The sequence below is a fragment of the Diachasmimorpha longicaudata genome, chromosome 10 (assembly GCF_034640455.1).
Source record: "Diachasmimorpha longicaudata isolate KC_UGA_2023 chromosome 10, iyDiaLong2, whole genome shotgun sequence".
Lineage (NCBI taxonomy): Eukaryota > Metazoa > Arthropoda > Insecta > Hymenoptera > Braconidae > Diachasmimorpha > Diachasmimorpha longicaudata.
Genome location: NC_087234.1, coordinates 1,442,059 through 1,461,315, shown reverse-complemented (window position 1 = coordinate 1,461,315; position 19,257 = coordinate 1,442,059). Strand labels below are relative to the sequence as shown.

Here is a 19,257-nt window from a genome sequence, read left to right as displayed (position 1 = left end):
ATTTATCGAATAAACCCACCTCCATTGGTCGAGAAAAGAACCGATCCCACCCATCTAACTGGTCACATACTGCGCAGGTATGGGAAAAAAAGTGGGGATTACCCGCCAAGGTCCTGCCCTGATATCACCTGGGAACGCGCTGGTAACCCCCGAAAGCTCTTACCTGCCTCCGTCAAACAACAGTCAGCTTCAGGATACCGAAGCGATTGTACCCAGTGATACATCCACATTTTTTTTCTATCTAAACAATAACATCGTTCACACGCCGGGTTATCTGGAAATTCCTTAATTATCTCAAATTACACCAATCAAGCAATAAATTTCAAGTGAATAAGTGTTTCGTGCTGCAAAAACATGTGAATAATAAAGAAATTGGAGGTGATGTCAAAGAACATTATCAGTTAATGTGTTTGACCCTTGTGATGCTGAAGACCTTGAAAGGTTTCAGTGATTGAAATAGCAAAAACTAATTATTTATACATCCCTGAGTTCGACAAATCCTAGTGACTTTTAGTGTGCAAGTGTTGACAGGTCATTCTCCACGAAATTGCCGTCGATTCGACTCGAGATAGTCAATTCCAATCTCATTGTTTCCACTGTCCAGTGACCATTTTCGACGGGATATTCAAATTTATTGTACGTTAAAAATGCCGACGACAGGTGTTGGTCGATGTGGTTAACGGAAGTTGTCTCGTATCGAACGAAATCGTAAAATAAATCATTAAAAGAGAAAGATTATTGATGTCCCTACCTGACCGTGAGGATGATGATGATGGATATGGGTATGTATGGTAGCTATGGTAAACCAGACTCATACTACAGTTTACATACGAGTCATCAGATACCACAATCTGGAGTACAGTCACCAGAATTGACAAATCCGTACTATCCACAAGCCTCGATATCTCCATATGTCAGTACACCTGATATTTATATAACTCCTGAATCAGGTTCGAGTGGTTCAGGTGTATCTGGTACACCACCTCAAGGTTATTATTCAACCTCAGCTGGTCCAAGTTTGCCCGACGACGGAACGGCTATTATCTCATCCGAGAATGGTCTTAGCTACACGAATTTGGACTACGCCAACTATTCGTCAAGTTGTTCGAATGCTGATCAGCATCACCAGGGATACCATCACATTCAGCACTTGTCGGGCCAACAGCTTCATTCTAGTCATCACAATGAGGATTATCAAATCAATCATCACGGGGTCCAGTCAACGACCGGTAATTACCACCATCAGGTGCCCCAGGATGTCATTGGATACAGTCAATCCCATGGTATTAGACAGGAGTATCAGACGATTAATTATAAGGAGGAAAGCACTGACGGCGGTGGTTATCACAGTTGTTTGCAGCAGTCTACTCTACACGGTGTACCTAGTCATCATCATCAGGGACAACAGACTTTGCCGCATGTTCAGGGTCATCAACAACCGGCGCAAGTGCCTACGTACAAGTGGATGCAGGTCAAGAGGAATGTTCCAAAACCGACTGGTAAGTGGTTCTTTTGGATGGATTTGAAACTGTCGTGTGGAGCTTGGTGCACATCAGTTGTGCATTTTTCGTGGGATCTTGCAGATATGGATCTGGATAGGTTTCGAAACCGTCGTATATAGAGTTGCTAACTCCGTCACTCTGGATGCTGTCCTGATTGCCTGATGCGCTAATTGGCGAACAGTATTCTTGATTAATTGCTGATCCAATTTATGGGATCTGAAGAGTGTCGGAAATTATTGACGCAAAATTTAATGATTCTGATGTAGTTGGAATTCATCTAATGTCAACGCTTCTAGGATATTGAATTATGGATAGGGATTGTGTCAATAATATAAAAACGATTTAACTATGAACTTTAATTATTTATTACCACACGCAGAAGGTATATCTTTCTGGTATGATGTCTCCAGACAGATCAACTGACTCTTAGTGACCAAAGATTTGATACTCTAGACCCAGTTGACAAAAGGCCCTTGTTCATTAATTCCTCTCTGTTTCTTCTCTAGTTCTATTTATTTAAACTATTCTAAACATTTTGGTACTGTTTGGAAAAAAACTATAAAAATTATAACATACTGAGATGAACTGAAAACAGCTATAGACAGACGATTCATTTTTGTCCGCACATATCAAGCACTCTCAATATAGGAAAACAATATTTTTGATTAGTTGTGGATTCAACTTATCAGATCTGAAGAGTGTGGAAAGATCTCGAGCTAAAATTCAATGATTCCGATCTAGTTGGAATTCATCTAATTTCGATCCTTTGAGGGAAACAATATTTTTGATTAACTGCGGATCCAATTTATGGGATCTGAAGAGTGTCGGAAGTTCTCGAGGCAAAATTTGATGGTTCCGATCTCGTTGGAATTCATATAATTTCAACGCTTCTGGGGAAACAATATTTTTGATTAATTGCGTATCAACTTATCAGATCTGAAGAGTGTCGGAAGTTCTCGGGTAGAAATATCAATCGGGTTGTTGAGGTTGAAATTTGTTTCAGATGAAATATTGATTATGATTTTCTCATCAGATTCTGCAGATAAGAGTCTGACTGTCTTGTTTCTAAACCGGTTATTAGGATTCGACATGACTTAGTCACTTCTGATCCTATCCTGACCAGTCAAAGCTGCTCAAATTAGACTGAAGACTTCTGGTGCAATGCAGATCTAGAATACTTGATCTCAAACTTTATAGGGAATGTGATGTTTTTGAAAAATATAATCATATTGGAATCACTGCTTATTGACTATTCTGTTGGAAATTTTGATATTACAGATTCTCAATTCTTGTTGACATTTCGATAACATACGGAGCGACGTGCCCTCATAGAACATTTTACACAACTGTAACAGAACTTTTCCTGAACATACGATCACCAGAATTTCCCAATCAATTCCGTAATCAATGAGTGAACTCCCAGTTCCGTAATTGTTATTGAATATTTCTCTTCGCGTGAGGAACTATTTCCTCAGTTGGACGAGTGAATTACCCAGGTGGGAAGTTTGGATCCTGATGATGGAAACAAGGTAGATCCAGGATTGGAGATCGAGGTTGGGAGGTCCAGCGTGGAAGCAATCTTGATTCCACCGTGGAATCCCATATTGATCCAATTTCAGCCGTATATTGTCCTTCGAATCTCAATGGAATCTTGAAGGAGTCTTGTTCCTCCAGGCTGAAAGCCTCAGGATGGAATGAAACTTGATTTCATTGTCGTATCCAAGACTCATTCAAACTCAGACCTAAATGTTCCATTCAATCCTTATAATTGTTAGCTTCACAAATGACGTACCTCAATGTGCCCAATTCAATTCAACTAAAATACTTCAAGGAGTTATCAATGATTTTCTTTTTTCATCCCAATTTGAACTAATCAAATGGGGGCATTTCCCGTCACGTGGTACAAGTAAAAGGGTTTTACTTCGGATATTTTTCGGATATTTCCCTGTTTGTTGCTAAGTAATGAAAATATCCGATAAACAATTTGTACGCCTTCCAAACCCCAAAACTGTCATTAGAAAAAATCAAGTTCAAAGACTTTACCTCGACATGAGCAGATTTAGAGGAGAATCCTTGGAGATTATTGATCAAAAAATTAATAAAAATGTTCCTAATAATACGGTGGAGACAAAAGCCACAATTTGGAAACGATTCCCTGCATTTTGTGCAGACAGAAAATATATGCTGGAAGCCACAACTACGAAATGCCACACATTAAATTGGTGGAAATTGGAATGAAAAAAATAATCTAGGCAAATACCCCTCGACCTTGAAAATTAATCGGATATTTCCCTACAGTTTCCCTGCGTAGCACCGATCGGGATAAGTTTCGCAGAAAAACTCTCGTGCTTCGGGCTCGGGATTTTTAACTTGCAAAATTTATCCCTCTCGTTGCTACACAACGAAACTCTCGTATTACTACTGATTATTAATTATTGAAGAATTATCGGGTAATTAAAAGGGTTCATCGAGGCGGCAAATTCGAGTCTGAACACTCAGTGAATATTCGAACTTGATTAAAGCTTGACTCAACCTTGAAAATAGGCTCGATCCTAACTTCACCCCATCGTCGATTCCCACCGGGGCATAATTTCCTTCTTAAATTTGTGATGATAATTCGGGTTTTTCCAACTGAATATGCTTTATCTAAAGCGGATTTCGTAGCTGCGCATATTCTCAGCCGTCGCGGGTTGATACCGTTAATCATAATACCCATCAAAGGCGATGGCTCTTACTGATTATGAGGTAAATCCCGCAGAGCGATGATAAAGTTTTCATTTTAGAAAGCAATCTAATGACAATTTTTTAGCCAAATCTCTATCGATATTTAGTCACTGTGGTATTGAAACTATTAGACGTACAACTACGGATGCGTTGCATATGTGGATTAAGATAATTTCAATCCTCTTTCTCAATTACTAATCGTTATTCTTCTGCGCCTCATTTGAATTTTTCGTGATTATGAGGAGTAGAGACGTGAGGAACTGGCGCCAGTCGTCCGTCGAATCCGTTGTATCTACGAGGACCAGAGGTGGACGTGAACGCATTAAGTCAATTAAAACGTTAAACGCGGCCAAGCGAACTCGGCCCTCGTTATCTCGACAGGCTCGCTTCTACATAGTTTTATGGTCCAATCGTTAGAGTCACCCGGATGACACATCAGCCTAACCGCATTATAAAATACTATTATATTTTTATGAATAATGAATTACATTATAAATATTATTTCAATAAATTATTAATCTGTGGAAAACATGTTGGGATTTTTGTTGTAAAAGCAAGAACGTTCGATAACACTCAGTATTATATTTTTATCATAATTTGAATAATGACTTTCATTATAAATTTTCTTTCAATCAATTTTTAATGTGTGGGAAACGCGATCGTGATTAATTTTCTGTTACACGGAGAAAAATATTTCATAAAAAACAGATTTTTTCGTAATTTTTGGGCGCCATCAAGGGGGAGGATATTAAAAATGAGATAATTTAAATTACAAAATTGCCAAACTTTGACTTAAAAAATTTTATTCTCTAATCGCTCGGAAATTTCCTCTCGTTCCCAATTCATTAGACGAACTAACATAACTAACAAAGAGGTACAACATTCTGACAACCAAAATCCATTCGTCTGTAATAATTAATCCGGTCTATCAGTGTAGATTTAGTAACCATACACTGATAGAACGATTTAATTACTCCTAGCGAAATTGGTTAACTATTAACGAGTAATAGAGTCGAACATGGACAAATGAATGTTTGTTAATAGTAAACGAATGGCTCACTTGGATGGTCGATGTCAAGTTAAATGAGGTTTATCAAATATTCATTTGTTAACTATTAACTAATGTACGGTTAGTGGAACCAAGTGGATAGTAACATACTACCAAAATCCATTCGTCCGTAATAACTAATCGGGTCGATCAGCGTAGGATTCCCCGTTTAAAACTATATGAATGTTTAGAGCCAGTAAGAACAACTATAATTTATTTATTTTATAGTAATAAGATAAATTTATGATATAGTAATAATTCTTGTAGTAACGCCTACCATAGGATATGGTAAGACATTCTCAATAGTAATGAACTCTACAGATATTGTTAAAAATAGAATTTCTTATGATAACGCGTACTATGGCACATAGTGAAGGATCCCATAGTTCGTTGGTAACATTTTTCATAAGTGTTTGGGGAAAAGTAGGGTAAAATATAGTAATACCGCCGATGCACAATAAAGTGAGAAATAAACAATATTTAAAAAAACGAGGAAAATAGTAGAACAACTAGCTATCATAACTATACATAGTAACCGTTACCACTCGTCTCATAGGTGCCATCATTATCGAGTATAGTAGAGAGCTCAATGTGCCTATAGTACCATTTACAATGCCCACATGTAGGGAAATATTCCCTGAGTGTCAGGAGTTTGAAATAAACTAAAACCAATGCTTCTTATTTTAAAAAGTATTACATTAGTCGATCATATTAAATAAACGATTGAATACAGCAACTCCGATAAATTCCGGATTAAATGGAACAATGGATGTAAAAAGAAATAAGTTTGGCGATGTGCTCTCGGTTAAGTCGTGGAGCGAACTGTCCTCCACTTTTCGTAGTTCTAGGGACCTCAGGCCCACGTAGACCCCTTTTGTTTATGACCGGAAAACAGCCAACGTCGCCAGCGTCCTAATGTTTTCCAGATGAAAATCCGAGGTGTCGAGTGGAGTACACACAAGGACCCCCTTGTCCTCTACTACGTCCTGTTAGTTGGTCCAACGTATTATTGTTTTGAAAAATTCCCTCACACACAATGCTAAATCGTCCCATAATAATTCGTCATGATTGCTACTGCGAATAGTAATCATTATTATAGTCGCATAGTATTACTATACTAGGCTTACTGTAGAGCAATGTAATTTCTACTATTCTACGTGGTAATCATTATCATGAAGGTCAAGCGAAAAAATCATTTACCGTATTTTGATGGTAATGAATTAATTGCTTTCGAGTGAATAAATAAATAAATATTTATTAGGTTTTTATTGGAAGCCAGGTTAATGAAAAAATGGCCGAAAGACTGATTACAGTTCTGGACTAATGAGGACCGTCTAGCGGCAATAAAAATCGAAAAAGTCACAGTCAGGGTAATGAAAAATAGACTTTTAAATAAGAGCAATTGAATTATAATTTACTAAGCTGTGTTCACACCTCGAGAGCAGTCGTCGAACTAACAAACGATTTTGAAATCTCAAAAACCAAAGCATCAGCATCACGGTTTCTTTCTTTCCATAAACAGACATTTGTTTATATTATTTAATAAACATTCATTGGAGTTTTCGTTGTAAGACCACACAGACGGCCTCTCCAAGAAATAATTATCTCATAGTATTTATATAAACTTATATAGGTCTGTAATATGATCATATTGTTTTTGCTCTTTTCAATAATATTGTTTTCCATCTACAAAGGTGAAGAATTCATTGGCAAAAAAAATTTGATGGCCTGTAAGTTCTCGACGGGAAAATTCAGTAGGAAAATGAATTTATTGGGCGGAGCAAATTCTACACAGCCGGCGTTTACATTCATGCCAGAAGATTTTAATCCCCCTGATCTCTTCCGGGATTGGACGATACATCTGTCTCTTTCTTCCCTCGTTCGATCCTCCATGTGGATGAGAGACTGCCGTGTCGTGTCGTCTCTCGGGTACAGAGCGAGGGGAAACTGTAACGTCCAACCCCTCGCTGTCAAGCATCCCCGGGCACAATCTATCATACACCAAACTCGATTTCATTTTTTTTTCTCGTTGTTCAATGATTGGACCAACCCCGGAATTTTCCATATAGAGTAACGATATGAGAGATATGTTCGTATGCTGTATCTTCGGGGGGCTACAGAAAAATTAGATTATTCAATTTTTCGGGCATTTCTTCAACCTTTCCATGTATTTTACGTTTTTACGAAAAAAAATTTTCGTATTACAATTCAGTACTAACAGGATAATATTTGGATGAAATTATAGGAATTGCCAAGTGAAAGAAATACAATTGTCAATTTGCTATTCATATAATCTTTTTTAAACCTGGCAGGTATATTGTGTCAATAATATAAAAACGATTTAACTATCGACTTTAATTATTTATTATCACACGCAGAAGGTATATCTTTCTCTTATGATGTCTCCAGACAGATCACCCTAATAGGAGATGAGGAATGGCCGACTGTCGGCCAGCATTGGCCAAATGTCGGCCAGCATTGGCCAAATGTCGACCGACTGTCGGCCGTTCCTCATCTCCTGTTAGGGTCAACTGACTCTTAGTGACCAAAGATTTGACACTCTAGACCCATTTGACAAAAGGCCCTTGTTCATTAATTCCTTTCTGTTTCTATTTATTAAAACTATTCTAAACAATTCGATACTGTTCGGAGAAAAACTATAAAAAAACTAGAACATACTGAGATGGATTGAAAACAGCTACAAACAGACGACTCATTTTTGTCCACACATATCAAGCACTCTCAGTAGTAGGAGATAAGGAACAGCCGACAGTCGCCCGATACTGGCCCAGTGTCGGCCAATGTTGGTCCATCCTCGGCCGAGTGTTGGCCGATGTTGGGTCATCTCCGAAAGAGTGTCGGTCGATGTTGGTCCATCCCCGGCGGAATGTCGTCCATTCCTCATGTCCTACTAGGGAAATGAAGGCGAGGAACACTCTAGGTTCGAGGGTGAAATTTCAAATTTCAGTATTTTGGTTATGAAACAGTGGTCGAGTAATTTGAGATTCGAATCTTTATATTTCATTAATGATTAATTTAATTATTGAATCATTATTTGGAACTAGGGTTAGGTTTAAATTACAGTAATCGTATTACTCTAAAGGATGACTAGTTTCTACCCGACCTTGAATGAAGTCCATTAATAATTGTTTAGGACTTCTAAATTTTTGATTATCTCGATAAAATAATTTCGACGCATTATTTAATGGTCATACTTATCACAGTCCACTCGAAGTTATAATTAACATGATCATATTCCAGAACAATACAATTGACGAGATTGTAATCAAAATGATCAGGGAATTACTCGATTTCGAAATAAAGAATTGAAAAAATAAATTCTTCTTCGAAGTAAATGGATATTCAGCAAAAAACACTTTGTTTATCAGTGCATGTGCAATGTCCCGGTCTGGACTATCCATTTTTTCAGTAATTTTTCTTGCAAAAATTATATGGAGAATTATCCTGTTCCTCTTCCTACCTCATCCAAATCCTCTCCAACGACTCCTTTGACGTCACAACAAAGATGTGGAACGCTATATAAACTTCCCTCCTATGATGTAAAAATGTACATTGGACTGATGTAATGCACATTGAGCTGAATCTACTGAATTCGAAAATTTCTTCTCACAGAGACCGCCAAAGTCCAGTGATTGGCTCGCACTCTATTAATCCAAACCAGAGCGAACCTAGCGGGGTTCATGTTGTGAAAGCATGACTTACAATTATTTTATAAAATTCTCTGAACTATTCCCTGGCGATTAGATCGAATGAAAAATGCATCAGCTTAACAATTTTCCTAATACTTTCCAAGTGAATGAATTTAGAAATTTTTTTTATCACTTTTAGTTATTAGTGAGTGTTATTGTATATTTGGTGAGGGTTAGTTTAGTTGTACAGCGAGTCGAGTAAAAAGCTGTTCCATGTGGGGGTTAGCTCCCGTGGCTCATGGGGCGACGCGTGAGTGACCGGGACACAATATCTCGCGAGGGGATCTCAGAGGATCGTTCGCGTGTTTCAGTCGTACCCGCCTGTTTCACCCCCTCTGATCACCCAGCGCAAAACCCACCGGCCACTTTTACCTGTATAAACCTTAACGTGTTGTAGCGTAGCCTGACCGACCAGTCGTCTGACTACTCGTTCTCGTTCTGCTTCCTCATGTCCACGTGTCTCTCACCCACTCGCGCCCACCGGTGATTTTCATTTCCGCGCGATGGAAAGGCTTTGGCCAGAAATTCTTCTGGAATTTTTTTTTTATCCATATTCAATATGAAAAATTCGTGATATCAACATCCCACGTATTTGAATGAAATTAACCCGGTGGAAGGCCCGAATATCTCATTAGTAATCGGTATTGAGTGTTAAATTGTCAAATTGTCTGGTTGTCAATGTAACAAATCACTGATTAATAATAGTTGATTATGCGTGTGATATTGCACCTGTACAAGGCACAACCCACAGCCTTGATATATATAATAATAATGATTTAGAGAATTACGAGGTAGAACTGTTGGTAATTTAATTACTCCACTTATTTTTGGTGTTTTTTAAATCAGCACAAATATGGATAAACTTAGCTGAGGAAGAAATTACCATCTCAGGTTCAGAGGAAAGTCGCATCACACCAGTACCTGAAGATGGATCAAAAAGTGATGAAGTAATTATTAGGAGTGTGAATAAGTCTTTCCCGTTTTTTTCAAATTTTGAGCCTTTATTGTGAAAAAATGGTTACAAATGAATTATTGAAAGTATTGGCCATCGTCTTCTTGCGATTGACACGAATCTTCATCAAGCAAAGTCGCCAATTCTTGATCTTCAAAGATTTGCGGCCGCCCGGAACGCTCCTTGTCTTCCACGTCGAAATCACCACTTTTGAAGCGTCGAAACCATCCGCGAACACTTGAATCATCGACAAAACCTTCTCCATAAGCTTCCTGAAGCAATCGATGCGCCTCGGCAGCAGATTTCTGCAAATTGAACCAATAAAGTGAAACTTCCCGCAAATGACGTCGACTCGGCTCAAATTTCGACATTTTCACGATATCAAAAATTTATGATGCGAAAAAATTTCAACTAATGTGTTAGTGTGGAATTGTTGACAGATGAATAAGCTTTGATTATGACATATGTAACCATTGAATACTCGCACAGTATTGGTGGCGGCATCTCTTATAAAAAACGGGAAAGACTTATTCACACACCTAATAGATCAGGTTCTGATCAATTGTGTAACAGCGTTTTATATTAGACTTTGATCAGGTCAAGTTGATCTGAATTTGATGAAATCATTTGATTCAGTTGGGATGATGCTTGCTAGGTCTGAATGTTGGATTATGGTATTAAATAAGGAAACACATTTGTCAACTTTCAGAAATGATTTTAATTTGGAATATTTCTAAGACTTGACAGATAGAAGTCACTTCACTCAATGAATATCTACAAGAGACTGAAGAGGTATTACAAGTTAGACTCAGTTGCCCCGGAGAGGGTCATATTATTTCCACCCCCTGAAACATTTCCTTTTTATAACCCCTTCTGGTCAGCAGATGTATTTTGGAAATATCCAAATGTTATAAAAACTAAGGAAGAACTGTGGACATTTCACATGATTTTAAAACCAAGGGAACATCCGGATAACGTGGGAAATGAGGAAATAAAACGTAGAAAGAGTGAATTTTGCAACTGGGGGAATCCGCGAAAACCAACACTGAATGTCTTCAGAAGGTGCACATCCACTTCTGACGTCAACGACCGATTTATGAATCAATTCGACATCCGATTTCAATCAAATTAGCAGTAAAGCAAAAGAAAGGGATAGACTGTGTATATTTCGCAGTGTTTATCCCCTATTTACGTTACTGCAATTAAATATTAACAATGCAATTTTATCGTAATAAGTCGAGTCCTTATTTATAAATACATTTTCCCTGATCACCAATTTAACCAGACAGAATAAAAAATTAATTAAACTAAATGAGAACTGTGACAGAATGGGATATTACTACTGGTGGCAGTGACAATTGCCAAATATATCCTATTGGAAATGGGTAATTTGAAATAATAATTATAGAAATAATTGAAACTATTTTTCTACTTTATTATTTAACTTAAATAATTGTGCTTGGAAGACACATCCGCTCTGTACCGATTCCTTAGAGGAACTAACTAGATTTACAAAGGGAAACAACACCCTGAACCTTTTTTAAGTCAGATGCTCTCAAAGAGTCCTATTCATTCCACTTTGTCTACATACGTAAAATCAAACCTAAACACCACACCTCACACTTCTCAGTATTAGATTTTAATTGGAAGCCAGGTTAATGAAAAATAGATGATTTAAGTAAGAGCAGTTTTATTTTATGGTTATGTGTTCACACTTCGAGAGCAGTCGTCGAACTGACAAACGATGTTGAAATCTCAAAAAAAAGCAAAGCATCGTCATCACGGTTTCTTTTTTTCCATAAACAGACATTTGTTTATATTATTTAATAAACATAAACTGGAGTTTTCGTCGTAAGACCACACAGACGGTCTCTCCAGGAAACACTGACCTCATAGTATTGATATAAACTTATGTAGGTATGTAATGTGATCGTATTTTTTTTGCTCTTTTCAATACTCAGAATTCCAGTCCATAAAAATGTTTTTTCAATTCAAAGTATAAACACTCAGAAGAGAATTAAATTTTGCTTTTGCTTTTCATTTATTTAATTCATGAACAAACGAATAGATTCATTGAAAAGTGCAGTCAGGTGAGTATGATCTGATCTACATCGTAGTACCCTCACAATATCTGATTTCTGAGTTAAGGTAGGGGAGCATGACCAAATTTGAATCAGAATAATTTGAGGCTGCCAGAGCACAGACTGAGATCATGTCGACTTTATCAGATTCTGATTAGGATTTCCTCAGTGCTGCTGCCCTTATAGTTGATCAAGTTAACGGATAAAAACCTGATCAATTTCTGGTGAGGACCGATTTAATTACATGAAACCAGACTATGGTTGGATCAATTTCTGATCTTAACTCAGAATATATGACCGGAATTTTTACTCGGGTAGTCCCGTGCACGACCAGAAATTATTGATAAAAATTAGTCTATCGTTGCGTAAAAGAGCATCATGAGTCGTCTCGTTACCTCATTTCTACACGAAAAAAAGTGAATGGTATAAATTATTATACAGAAAGAAATATTTAATAAAAATTACGGAATACAGTTCACTCACCGATTACCGAATCGACAAGGAATTTTTACGAGAAAGCATCATAATTTTTCATTGACTATTCAGATAAAAATTAGGGAACGATAAAGAAAAATTCTGTTATTGTTCGGCAAAACTATTTCCTATAACCGCACTTCGTTTCACAATCATGGAAACGATACGTTATTTTTATTGAATATTTTTCTAGAGTTACCATAAATATATGATAAATTATTTTTTCCCTTGACCTTCATTCCGGTGCGTCACCTTAGCAGATTTAATGAATCTCAATGACACGATAATGAATTTATCGTTTCGCAATCAGACAATATCGTTAAATACATTCAAAAAGAGTAACACAACTTATCAAAGCCCAATATAAACACTTGAGGCCACCAATAATTATTAATTTCGTGTCTATCTCCCTCAATATTTCACCCGAATTTTCGTCGTTTGTCATTTGATAAAAATTTTGCAAATGAAAAATTTTGAATATCATAAGTTTAAAGGCAGTACCAATACTTCTTTTGTTTTATTAACGCATTTTAATACATAAATCTGGGCTGCTCCCACAATTTATTAACTACAAATACAAATATATAATTTACTAGATTTACTTAATTAAATGAAATCGTATATTTCTCTCACTTTACTTCAGAAAAAAAAAACGTTCATATTTTGAGGACGAAGGAGGTCTTTTACATCGAAGGGTTGGAATATTCCTTCCACTAATAATTATTATCAAGCTGCACCAATTGAATGCCTCTTCTTAAAACAAAACGATTCTAAATCTTATCACGTCCAATTTATTGTAAAAGTCTTCTGAAATTTTTTTAATTTTCAATTAGCAAATTTCTTCGTTTTTCTAAATCTACTGTAAGCGTAGAACGATTTTAATAATAAATTAATATCACTGGTGAACAAAAATTAGAATTATGAGAATAACTATTATACTTCACCCGATAGGAACAAAAATGTAACAAAGTTATCGACCAGCAGTGACGTTAATGTATTTTTAATTTATTATCTGTACGTTGGTTCATATGATTGTACATTTGGATAACCTGTTAGGGTATACATGAATGGGGGGGAGGGGGGGGGGTTTAGATGACTACAGTATACATGCAGCCCCTTAAACACCTAAGAGTGACATCTGACATGACTCAGTACATTAGTAGGCATAAGCATCTAATTAAATTCCCATTAATTATGGCTTAAATAGTCACATACTGTCAGATCTTTAAACTGTTATAGTAAAGTGTCTAGAGAAAGTTTAATATAATTTAATAAGTGCAATATAGAAACAATTGAAACATTTCAATTTAACAAACGACTTTATTATTTACAAGAATAATAATGTGCTATGTCAAAGAAGGACTGTTTCCTGAATTATTTACGTTTTGGGGGCTTTATTGTAATTACGAAGGAATAAATATCTTCATATAAATCTATCTCTACCTGAATTATCAATAAATTTCAATAAGCAATTAAAAGCTACACCAAATTTAATCGAAAAAGTGGAAATCGATTCATACAAAGAGAACAACAGCTTTGATTTCAAAAAGATGAGAAGAGATTTGAAATGATGAGAAGGTGGGATGATAAACAATTCATTAAAATAGCCTCTTAATCATTCAAAGAGAATTGTTTAACTGCTCTTACATTTAGTATCTTTAGGTAAGTTAATTAAATATACAGATATGAATTTAAAGTCACTTTATTCGATATAAAACTACCGCGTGAGTTAAATTTCTTCAAAATAAGTGGTGGGCCATCAGGTGCAACTCAAGTGCATTCTTTTTCCCCACATTACCAATTACGATCACATAACAAGGATAAAATCATAACTCCATTTTTCTATGATATTTTTGTTCCATAACAGAATTGATTTTCCGCGCTGCAGCGCTAATTGTTTGTAAAACCGAGCATTCCCACGTAGGAGAGGAGAGCTGGCCGACAATCGGCCGACACTGGCCCAATATCGGCCAATACTGGGCGAGCCTCGGGCCACTGTTGGCCGTCCGTCATCTCCTACTAGGGTTATTGCGGCTCTATTTATGTTTAAGGTAAAATCATGGAAATGAAAATTGAAACAAATAACAAACCCTTTGCTCTTCTAATGGTAATAGATTTTGTTCATTTTCTTCTCATTAATGACAATCAATAACAGATTTCTGCATCAATTATGAGCATTCGTGTCTGCACGTCATGTGAAATTTCTAACTAAAACTCGTATTGACCAATAAACGATACAATAAAAGTCTCACATCTGGAGTGGCTAATAAACCCCGCGATTAGATCACCCTCGTGTTAATAATATTATTTTATAGAACTCAGTATATCTATATATCTATATATATATATAAATATAATGTACTGACCAACGTTGGGTCACGTGGGTCTGTGTCTAGGTGCGCTGGATTTAACACCGGTCTGCGCCCACCTCCGTACGCTGCGAGGCCACCACCAGGACACGAATCGCGCGCAGACGATTTATCGAACCGTGTTGAATGTTGAAAAAAAAAGTATGTTCACGCAGACATCCCAGGGTGCCCACAGAGTCTTTAATATGCGATGATTCAAGTTCATACTGCCTATATTTGGATTGCACAGATAAAATTTCCCTCTCGGGGAGAGAAACATTCGCTAAAAATTACGTACATTTTCTGTAATTCAAAAGTCAAGTGCGGTTGTGGGAAATTTGACGGAACTATCGCGCAATTTTTATTAAATTACGATACTGTCACGTAAAATGTGACAGTCTATTATGTAATTGGTGAGCGAGTCGCAAGTTCCGTAATTTTTCTTGAATGTTTCTATCCGGGTGTGAAAATTGCAAGGAATGTTTTGTTAATGTAACAACACAGTTTTCTCATGAATATGTGCGAAAATGCTCGATCCTTTTCAATTTTTTTTACAAAATATTCTCCATAATGTCCTGTATCTATATGAATTAAAATATATAATGGAATAGTTTTTAAGATATTTAGGTTTTTCAGTTTCTGAGTAGTAAAAGTGGAGTAAAAATTAAGATATTTATCTGAAATCGATCACGAACCTGCCTCTCATCACACGGAAAGGAATATTGAGTAAAAAATACGGAACATAAGTTCACTTATCTATTACAAAGCTGACGAATAAAATTTACAATTTTTCGGTTTTTTTTTTTTCGAAAACTTCGATAAAAATTGGGGAACGATCGATCGTTTTTACTCGATTTTTCTGTCCCAGTAGATCGGTACAAAATTTTTATTAAAAAATTATCTCCGTGTATCGTGTTATTGTTTTAGAACGCTAAAACCTGTATATTAAGTTACTGACCCTTTTATATAATAATTAATATTAATTCGATTACATTGTCTTACTACAAATTACTTATTATTGTGTCGGGCACTAAAATCGAGCTCGAATACTCCAATGTCTTTTACTCGCGCATCAAAATTCCTATCAATACCCTAAATTTTGCAATAAACATTGTAATTCTTGATACGTGGCATCGTAAAATTGACTAAACACCACTATAAAATTTCAAACTCTATCATTTTTTATTTGAAATTAAACTAAAAATTGATAGAAATCGTTTAAAAATTCCTATCTACCTCACCTCATTATATTGGGCCTTCCCACTGGGCCCTTTTACCCTTCCACACAGCAATTCTTCGGTATCTATCCGTGATTGGTTAACGATGAGCGCCGAATATAGCCGATTTTTACCGACGTTGGTCTTCGTCATATGAGAAATGTTGCATCAAACTTTGAATTTTTACAAAACCGATATAGAAATTTTCCTCGCCGACATAGTAATTTTTCTCAAATAGTAATTTTTCTCTGCACGTTACACCGAGATTATAAGGCAGCACAGTAATTTTCATCGGAATGGGACTCTATAAATTATCAAATTTTTCTCTCTGTTGGAATATAGCCTCAGTCTTTTGAGACTCGATTTTATGACCCTATGGTTTCAAAAATGTATCAACATGAAGAGAGAGAGAGAGAGAGAGATCTCTAGACATAAACACAAGCCATGAGGTCATGTGGCAAAGGAACTGGGGATCCTTTGTCACATTATGACAATTTTTCTTTTTAGTCTAGTCGACCACTTCAGTCTGCTGTGGCAGGTCGTAGAGTACAGACATTTCTTCCTCGAGTAATTTTTCAATAAACGATAATTAAGAATATTTAAAACCACTATTAGATTTTAATAAATTGGAAGCCAGGTTAATTAACAAAAATGCACGATATAAGTAAGAGCAGTTTTTATTTCTTGAGGAATATATGTTCACACTTCGAGAGCAGTCGACGAACTAACAAACGACTTGGAAAATCTTAAAAACCAAAGCATCGTCATCATGGTTTCTTTCTTCCAATGAACAATGATTTCTTTCTTTTATTCTATAAACATAAACTGGAGGTTTCGGCGCAAGACCACGCAGACGGTCTCTCCAGGAAACAATGACCTCACAGTACTGGTGTAAACTTATATATGCCTCTAATATAATCATATTGTTTTTGCTCTTTTCAATAACCACTGCGTACAAAGTTATTTCTCTGTCCCCCATATTCCATTACTCTCTGTGTTGAATTTCACAGCCTCTTACGTATCAGCATATTTTTTCCCCGTGTATTTCACGAGATAGACGAGTTGGAAGGCCTTGAACATTCACGTGGAACTCACAGCCAATAATCATCTGCTTCTGAGGTTTAAAATCACCCCTCTCTATATCACTGAAGTGACATTATGCAATGCAAATATTATTCAAAGGCTAAAAGCCGTGGCCAGATGATGTAACACCAGCTTCCGCATACTTCAGACCCCATGGGTACTCTGCCATTAGGTATAGTGTTACGACTGGCTGAGACCCGGCGGAGTGATGGGGGATGGGGTGGGGTGGAGGGGGGGGGGGCTAAGCCCTCGTTTGAATGCGGGTTTTTAAGGTAAACCTGAAAAGAGGATTGAGCCACTTACGGTGGAAGGCTTCTTTTCACCCATTCTGACTCTTCAATGAACAAAAAAAAAAAAAAAAACCGGAACAACCCTCTTCCAACATGTAATCCCCTCTGTCACCGCCTCCTTTCGTTCGAATAATAGGGAAAAAATCCGAGTAATCAGACAAAATGGCGGGCTTTATCTTGAATTAAAAATACTGAAAAAAATCAACAGCTGTCATTCTTAAATGTATCGGGTTACAATTTCATTTTCATGGTATAACGCTTTCTAAATTGAAGTCAAATATTAAGGGATCTATTTTCAGTGGTTTTTTTTTTCATCTTTTTATGTTTGAGGAGACAACAGATATTTGATAGCTGTCTTTTCGGAAAACCTGTATGCCAGATACAAATCGGATCGATTCTAGTATAATGTATCCAGGGAAGGGGAGGGGCGAGGGGAGGAGGTACTTTTTTTTCTCAGTTAAAATCTTGAAATCTGTACATAAGATTTATTTACACAGTCGATCTAATAATAAATTCGTAACTTACATTTTTTTTAATATTAAAAAGATATTTTTATATAGTTTTATATTTTTATATAGAGCCTGTGCCATTTGCAAATTTGTTCCCTATATGGGGAGGGGTACATGCAGGTACTTATGATTATTCTGGTTTTAAGCTTGAAGGGATAAATTCCGCCAATAATTTTTCAGTATTTAAATAATATCCTTTATTACGTGCTTATAATTGCTGTGTTATCTGCCTGATTACAAAGAACTTACGACGTTTGTACGCGTCGGTGTGCGATTGTGGTCGGATCCTTGCAGAGTAAACCGTTTTTTAAATAATACATTGATTGGTCGTATTTTATCATTTGGTCAGCATAATCCAATTAAGTTGCCCAGGTGTCACGCTGACGATGCTGTATGTCCCCATATACTATATAGCATAATGCAATTAGCCAGAACTGAGGTGTAGGAATAATTATTAATCGTAGTCAGATTTGAGAATGAGTGCACAGAGAAAAATGTTCAAGAAAAATGACGTATCTTTTCTGTAATTCTGGAGCGAAAGGCGACTGTCGGAAATTTTACAGAACTGTCACGGAATTTTTCCTAAAAGTTCCGTAATTTTTGGTTGAGTCGGAAATGGGTGAAAAATTACGATCCTGTCGCGAAAAATGTGCTCGTCGGTTCTGTAGTCAATGAGGGAACTGCGAGTTTCGTAATTTTTACGGATTATTTTTTTCATCCCAATTTCAACCAATCAAATGGTGGCATTTCCCGGCACCTGGTACAAGTAAAACGGTTTTACTTCGGATATTTTTCGAATATTTCCCTGTTTGTTGATAAGTAATGAAAATATCCGATAAACAATTTGTACGCATTTCAAACCCTAAAACTGTCATTACAAAAAATCAAGTTCAAAGACTTTACCTCGAGATGAGCAGATTTGGAGGAGAATCCTTGGACATTATTGATAAAAAAAAAATTTTTAAATGTTCCTAATACTACGGTGAAGGCAAAAGCCACAATTTGGAAACAATTCTCTGAATTTTGTGCAGACAGAAAATATGTATACGCGGGAAGCCACAACTACCAGTGAAAAACCATAACATATGACGTGAAATGCCACACATTTGATTGTTTAAAATTGGAATGAAAAAAATAATCCAGCCAAATACCCCTCGACCTTGAAAATTAATCGGATATTTCCCTCCAGTTTCCCTGCGTAGCACCGATCGGGATAAGTTTCGCAGAAAAACGCTCGGGATTTTTAACCTGGAAAAGTTATCCCTCTCGTTACTACGCAACGAAACTCTCGGAAGATATTTCACTTCGTATGCTTTTAC

At 36.6% G+C, this 19,257-nt stretch overlaps 1 protein-coding gene across 2 annotated transcripts in view; it reads left to right on the top strand.

The window, feature by feature from the left end:
- Window positions 1-39: 39 nt before the first annotated feature.
- Window positions 40-19,257, top strand: part of LOC135166647 (homeobox protein Hox-A1) — a 28,868-nt gene continuing 9,650 nt past the window's right edge. Inside the window, exons 1-2 of one of the 2 annotated variants that reach the window (XM_064129119.1) lie at window positions 41-782; window positions 951-1,499. In XM_064129119.1, coding sequence (XP_063985189.1) covers window positions 764-782; window positions 951-1,499 — 568 coding nt within the window. In that variant the 5' untranslated portion in view covers window positions 41-763. Of the gene's footprint in view, window positions 1,500-19,257 lie in introns of both variants that reach the window. The other variant, XM_064129117.1, reaches the window with a different exon arrangement.